Genomic DNA, 7307 nt, shown 5'->3' on the forward strand with positions numbered 1-7307 from the left:
TTATATATATATATATAATTTTTATAATTTTCTGTTTCTTTCCTGCTGGTTTTCTCTTAATTCTCTTTTCTAATGTTTCATCAACTCTAGCAGATTTTTTATCTCACTTCTAGTGCATGCCATCATCATGAAATTTAGTACAGATTCTATTTTATCTTTATCAAAATAATCACACTCCCAATATCAGTGTTGCAATGGTTTCTATCATTGGGCAGTGTTATATTTTATCATATGGCAAAAATAATGCAAATTTCACTCTATTTAATGAAAATGATATATTTCTTTGAATGTATTGCACAAGTTCTACAAGCTGTGGCCTAACTCACAAATAAAACATTAGTTACTGTTAAATTTCCTCTTGTATCTATGGTACAACCTCAACAAAATTGTACAGCACTTAGTAGTTAATCATCAATACCATAAAAGATTAACTTACTCATGTTTTTATATATAACAATATTTGTTTCCCCTCAAATCTCATGAAAATGTGAGATTTCCCATCAAATCTAGATACTCAAGAAACTTCTGAGCATCACACATCATCAGTATATCATATTAAAATTCCCTCTAGCAAACAATATCAAATGTGAATATTAACAACATAGCCTACAAGAGTGAAAATTTTAAAGATCTTATATTTTGTGTAGGTGATGTATTAGTGTTGTGGAGAATAACAAGGATTTTGGCTTGATGATAGATAAAAGCTTCAAGCCTTTCTGAATTTGGAAGTTCTGAAAAGGAGAAGTATAGTTCTGTGATATATTTTCAAAAATTTAGAGTTCATAAGTGGGTATGTCATCACCACTTTATGCAAAACTTTGCTAAGGTCTCATCTGGAGTTGTGTTCAGTTTTGATTCTATTTTATTCCTAGTTTGAAACATTTAAATTGTGAAGGTTAAAAGATTTGAGCTTGTTTTCTTTGTAGCACAGAGGTCATTATGACCTGATTCAAGTCAGTGACAGACACATTTGAAAGTATTGTCAGTGTAAACAGGGGTGTCAAGAAAGTTGTTATACACAGATACAAGTTTTATGGCTACTTTTAGTTATATAGTAATTTTTCAAACATTTTGTTCATTTAATTTTTGTGCAGTTTTAGCATAAACATGCAGTGCGAAAACTTGTTGGAGTTACCTTCACTGTTCTCTACAGTAGATGATGTTTATTCTGCTTGAGGGAATGTTGAAGTAATATAGCAATCATGCTGAAAGGGTCACTAACTAATATATTTTACTGGTCAAATTGATGAAGTCTGTGTTAGGGCCAACCAATGCTATGAGAAAATAAGGGTCATGGGTTGATACTGATGACTGGACAAAAGAACTGAGTTTACCTGTTGAATTCAAGTACACCTTTTTGGTTCATGGTTCAGTTCTAGTAGATTTATGAATGTAAAGATGATGATATGTGAGATCATTGTGTTTTAGTTCTGCAGAAATCAATCCTGAGAAGGTGAAAGCTGTAGGAATTAACACCACCTAGTGGATAATAACTGAGGTTCTGTCTGCACAAGTATATATGTTGCATTTTCTTTGTTTTTCATTGAAATTGTCTTATTTTGTTAAACTTATTTAGTCTTATTATTTCTTACACACAAGAAAACCTAGTCAAGTTTTCAAATATGGACAACTCAACAAATCTCCTAGCCCATTTGCTGTTATTAGTGGATCTAACTATGTGATACTTGGGAAATCAGTTCACCTAAAAACACTACAGGTAGAGAAGGAGGAGAAACTTTGGTGCCATGACAACATGATTTACTGTAGTTTCTGTTTTGATAACATTCATATTACTTCTAGTCTGGTCACTAATGTTTATTGAAAATTTAAAAGAATTCTTCTGAATTAAGAATGGTATATTTGTAAAACAGAAGTACTTGTGACCAAGTGGAAGGGAAAGAACTACAGGAAGATGTGTTGGGTAAGGAAAAGCACTTTTTCTGTTCATGATATGAAAGTCCCTAACATTGGTCAGCCTGCAACCACCAACTCAGGGGGATTTGTTCATGTCTGGAGTACCTACACCATTCAAGCAGATGGTACCACTGAGGATCAATCTTGGTAGAAGGGAAGCACAGACAACTGAGGGTTATTGAAGTGGAATGGCACCTAGAGAGTTTGAGAATGTATGACAAGGCCTTAACAGAACTCCTAAGCTGTCACAAGTCAAAGCATCATAGCTCTAGCTCTGTCACTCTTGAGAATAATGACTTAAAACTGCCTGTGGTCTTGGTGACAGCTCATGATACCTGTATGCAGGACTGTTTGATGAGCCACACCTCAGTAGCTCACTGCCCTGTAGTTCTAAACCAGTGACTTACCATCCATTTCTGTGGTGAAGTACCCCTATGCAGCTTGTGATCTTTAAAGCTCTCTGAGTGAGATTACCAATACAGCCACTAAATACCAACTTTGTTCTGATAAATAGCATTAGATCATATATTAGAAGGGAAGTGCATCTCTGGCTCAGTCTAGTGTTGCTCAAGGAATGAAAGTAGTTGTTTCCGATCTCAGATCTGGAATTGGCATCCTTGGGATAGATGCATTGTGGAGATTACCTATCAATTTTCCTTGTGTAACACATAAGATGATGTTCCATAAAAAAAGTCATCTAATGACAACCAGATCGAGCCCAGGAACAGTGGACCACACAAGTGTATGTAAAGGAATGAATAACAGTCCCTCCATGTATACAAGTAGTGTTTCATGGTTTAATACAGTTATAGTAACCAAATACAAAATGAACTGTTTCCTGTCCAGAAAGCAGGCAGCATTGGCTCAGACAATTATCCATCCAACAATGGATGAAATCCCACTGTTGCTTTGTAACTATGGATTATAGGCTATTAAGCTTGATGCTGGAATGGTTGCAGGCATTGTAAGTGAGTGGAAATAACCAATGTTATTGGTACACTAGGGTTGCATCTGTCACGCCAGAGCTGAAAGTAAATACAAAGCTACTGACATATCTTAGGTAATTGGTTAAAATTTGTGATTTGTTGGGTAAATAAGCAGATGTATTTCTGGAACCAGATGGCCAATTGAATGAAACAACAGTGACTCAGTATCATATAGGCACAGGCAACATATATCCAACAAATCAACTTCTGCTACAGCTTTTTCAAGCATTAGGGAAGTCACAAGTGCTAAAACACAGCTGCTGATGTAGGACAAAGTCGTACAGCCTTTGTAGAGTATTTGATCATCTCCAGTAGTGACTGTCATGAAGAATGAAGTAATGCCAAGATTCTGTGTTGAGTTTAGATAGGTTAATGTGGCAACTCTCATTGATACCTTTCTTTTACTGTGAACTGATAAAGGTATGGATGAATTAGAGGACTCCCAGGGGGTTTCAACACCATGGATCTGGTGTCTGGATACTGAAAACTTGAGCTTTATGATGAAAGCAAGATTAAGACTGTTTCTAACAAAAGAGACAGCTTGTATAAAATTTGTGTCATGACATTTAGTCTGTGTAATGCACCAGCTACTTTCAAACAGCCTGAAGAAGTTTACACTCATGGAACTACTCTGATAAATATGACTGATTTATGTCAGCAATGTTTTGGTGCTTCTCAACACTTTTGAATCTGCATCTGATAACCTGAAGATGGTATTCCAGTATATGAAGTAGGCTTGAAATTGAAATCATGAAAATGTTCACTCATGTGCACAGAGGTGGAATTTCTCAGTCACACTGTGGGGAGAGATGGAGTCTTGAAGGACCTGAGTAAGATAGTTACAGTGAGAGATTGGCATTGAACCATAAATGAGAAGTTTGCTGAGTCAAGTACAACTTTTACCACAGTATGATAGTTCATATGTGGACATTAATGTAAACAAGTAAAACTTTTACCACAATGCAGACACACACACACACACACTGTTGGTTAAACTGTTTCATATATTTATTCTTATGTTTATTATTTCTAATTTAGTTTTATGTTTACTATTTTATCATAAATACTCTTCTGCACTGTTAACTTAATATGTACAGGAATTAAGATAACGTAAGTTTACTGGGCTGACTGAACCTTGAGAGATGTTATTGGGTTTAAGACCAAATATATTATTAACAGTGAGGGCATCCAACTGATGAAAAAAGGCATTCTAATCATAACAAGTAATCATTATAAGTAATATGTCTGAATATTATATTTAATTAGCTATGTTCATTACTGTGTATATATATTTAGTTATATATCAGTAGCTTGCTTTTATCAGAAGTTTATATTAATTCATTAAAACAAGAATATCTTTTAAACAAAATATGAAGTTACCTCTATACATTCAACATAAAATGTAATAAAAACTAAATTACACTGTACCTACTTCTAAAGCATGGTATGAGCTCTTGTTTAACAAATTGTGTGTTTGCTGAGTAAACAATCATTGTAGCATGCTTCCTTCAGTTAATATTGTTTTTTTTTTATAATTTATGTTTCATGTAAACTTATTTTTAAGGTATATACCAATTAACAGGAATGTTTTTACTTACCAAAAGAAGCAAACAAATCAGCTACTGCAAGATAAGTAATAATATGTTTTTGCCTATGACCAGACAGTGGTGCGTGTCTAGAATGACTGTCATCTGATGAGGGAAAAATCTGATAACTTGCACCAAAAATTCCTAACAAGCTTGATATTGCACATACAATATTGTAAGGAGATGAACTGAAGTGAAGCCGTCTTTGAAGACTTGGGTGATCTTCTGAAACAGCACAACAAAATGTGTCGAGAGAAGGAGAAGCCATCTAAAAATAAAAAAAAGTTAATATATGTAGGAAAAGGTAATAGCCATGTATGTATGAACATGTAAGTGAACAACACACTGGAATCTTGAGTATGTTTATGATTTAGTTGCTACTTGCTGTTGTTCCTCTGTTTCTTAATAAATATTGACTAAAGAATAAGGTATTCTTATTAAACTTAGCTTCTCATGCATATTATATAATAATAGCTATGAAGTAAGTATTTATACAATTTCATAATAAGCCTGAGACTTTGAAGAAATACTTTAAATGGTGTATATAGAGAATATCAATCTATAAATGAATAAAAAATTTATTAGAATACATACACGTAGAAGTACCCTGAGCTGTACTGATGCAGATCAGTTATTTATCATTAATGACCTAATAAAGTAGTTTCATTAAATTTGAAAGTATAGCATAAATATACAATAATTACAATATAAGAACTTACTGTAACAAAGCACTACACAAAAATACCTTTCATGGGTATGTCATGCACACTTTGTGGTAACACAAAATAAAAGTATTATAATTTATTTGTTGCAAATGTCTGTTGTAGTGAAGTGCTGGTTACTATTAATGTTCTAAACCACATAGCTCGATATCAAGCATGAAAATAGTTAAGGGTTACAATAACATGTAGATAAAAATGGTAGTGTAACCTGTAACTGTGCAGTGGAAAAGTAGTTTGATGTAAACCTTTAACTTCTACTATATGTTTACTTTAATAAAAAAAAAATACCAACTACAACATCTTTGAGATGACATCTTATTTATACATGTAAAATTCTGTGAAAACATCTACATCATACATGTAGAATCAGGTTAAAATATTTATCATCTATGATTTCATAGATTATCATTTAGTTTTCATGCAGAAAATAATTATTTTATGCAGGAAAAGATATTCCAAAACAAAATAAACCAAATATATAAAAAAATCAATAATATTCATATATGTAAGTCAGAATTTCATTTCTGCAAATTTTGTCCCTTAGATACAATATTTATTCATTCTTTCCATGAAAACTTACAAATCATGGGTGGATAAAAATGAGAAGCACTTCTTATTGTGGGTAAAAGAAAGGATGTATCCCAAAGTGTAGAGTGGCTAGGGCACAACGGACCGTACAAGGCAAGTCAACTGCATCCAAAACTCTAGAGCCAGGAATTAGTATCCACATAGAGTAGGATGAGGATCATACCATCGAGAAGTCAACTTCAACAATAACTGCTGGCGATGAACACCCAAGCGGGGATAGGAAAGAAGATTATACCACCTTTACCTCAAGTTGAAAATAAAATACAGATATATCCCTCTCAAATCAAACATACCGGAACCACCCCAAATGCAGTACCATCCTGGCATAAAGACATCAAAGGGAGTGCAAGAGAAGGAAGAGGAGAAATGATCAAGTGCTCCCATTGTGACCCACAACACATGGAGGTGCACCAAAGATGAACTGAGTAAGTGAGCAGGGACACCCTGAACACATGTGTGAGGACTTATGTTGAATGGTTCAGCTCTAAATCCAAAACTCAACCACCGAGAACCGACTTCCATGCAGGGGTAGGATGAGGGATCTCAATCATGTCTACATCAGCAGAACATCACGGCCCTACTCTCAACTGAATGGATGTGTTACTTACATATTGTATATTTCACATTCAGGAGGAGACCCCCATGGTCCACTACCCCAGCTGCTTGGAACTGGAAAGTGGTAAGGACTCTCTTACTCCACTAAAAGAAACTGGGGAAAAAATGAGGTGGAGAATCTGGAAGAACAGTCACACCAAAAACAGTACAATGAGTGACCACAAAACTCTATATTGAAAAGCAGAACAAATCTGATTTATTCAATCTAAGGAATGGCAGGGATGGGCAGCTATACCTTTCTGCTTTACCCACAAAGTTCATGGGCGAGTACAATCTGGAATGGGTATAACAAATACATTATGTAGAATAACCTACAAGTGATCTTATGGAACACCTCATTTCTAGTACATTACAGAACAATGTGTATTTAATGGCCATAGAAGAAAATAAATAAAAATCAACTGACTTTTCAGTGCAGAGTTGAGTACCAAACTAAGTAAGTGAAGTATCATGATATAAAATACTGTTTAGTTTAGATATTATTGATTAATTTATTTTTTGTGAGTGAACATTTCATTATTGTTTAGTTTTTGTTATAATAAGAGTTAAAAGCACATTATTGTAGGAAGTTGTGTTTATAAGTGATTAATCAAGTGCACTAACTTGACATCAAGAATATAGACAAAAGGAACAGAGGATATTTAGAAGACCAAACGATTACAGTAACTTGCACTACAATTGTAAGTGAATCACACACAGAATACTAGTGCAATAGTAATAGAGAAGATAGTTGGCTTGTCAACTGAAATTCTAAAGTAACTGAATAGGCCTAAGTGGACTTTCACAAGAAGAAGAGAACTATATATATTTATAGTGTCTATGATATGCCTATAATCTCTATAGTGTGAAGAATTTGTTGTACATACATTTAACTTGTTCTGAATATATATATATAT

At 34.0% G+C, this 7307-nt stretch overlaps 1 protein-coding gene across 3 annotated transcripts in view; it reads right to left on the reverse strand.

Moving 5' to 3' along the window:
- Positions 1 to 7307, reverse strand: part of LOC106460360 (G-protein coupled receptor 143-like) — a 122788-nt gene that overhangs the window by 75401 nt on the left and 40080 nt on the right. For all 3 annotated transcript variants that reach the window (XM_022387063.1, XM_022387064.1, XM_022387065.1), the window contains one exon: positions 4499 to 4754. In XM_022387063.1, coding sequence (XP_022242771.1) covers positions 4499 to 4754 — 256 coding nt within the window. The remainder of the gene's footprint in view (positions 1 to 4498; positions 4755 to 7307) is intronic.

Source organism: Limulus polyphemus, unplaced genomic scaffold (assembly GCF_000517525.1).
Source record: "Limulus polyphemus unplaced genomic scaffold, Limulus_polyphemus-2.1.2 Scaffold759, whole genome shotgun sequence".
Taxonomy (NCBI): domain Eukaryota; kingdom Metazoa; phylum Arthropoda; class Merostomata; order Xiphosura; family Limulidae; genus Limulus; species Limulus polyphemus.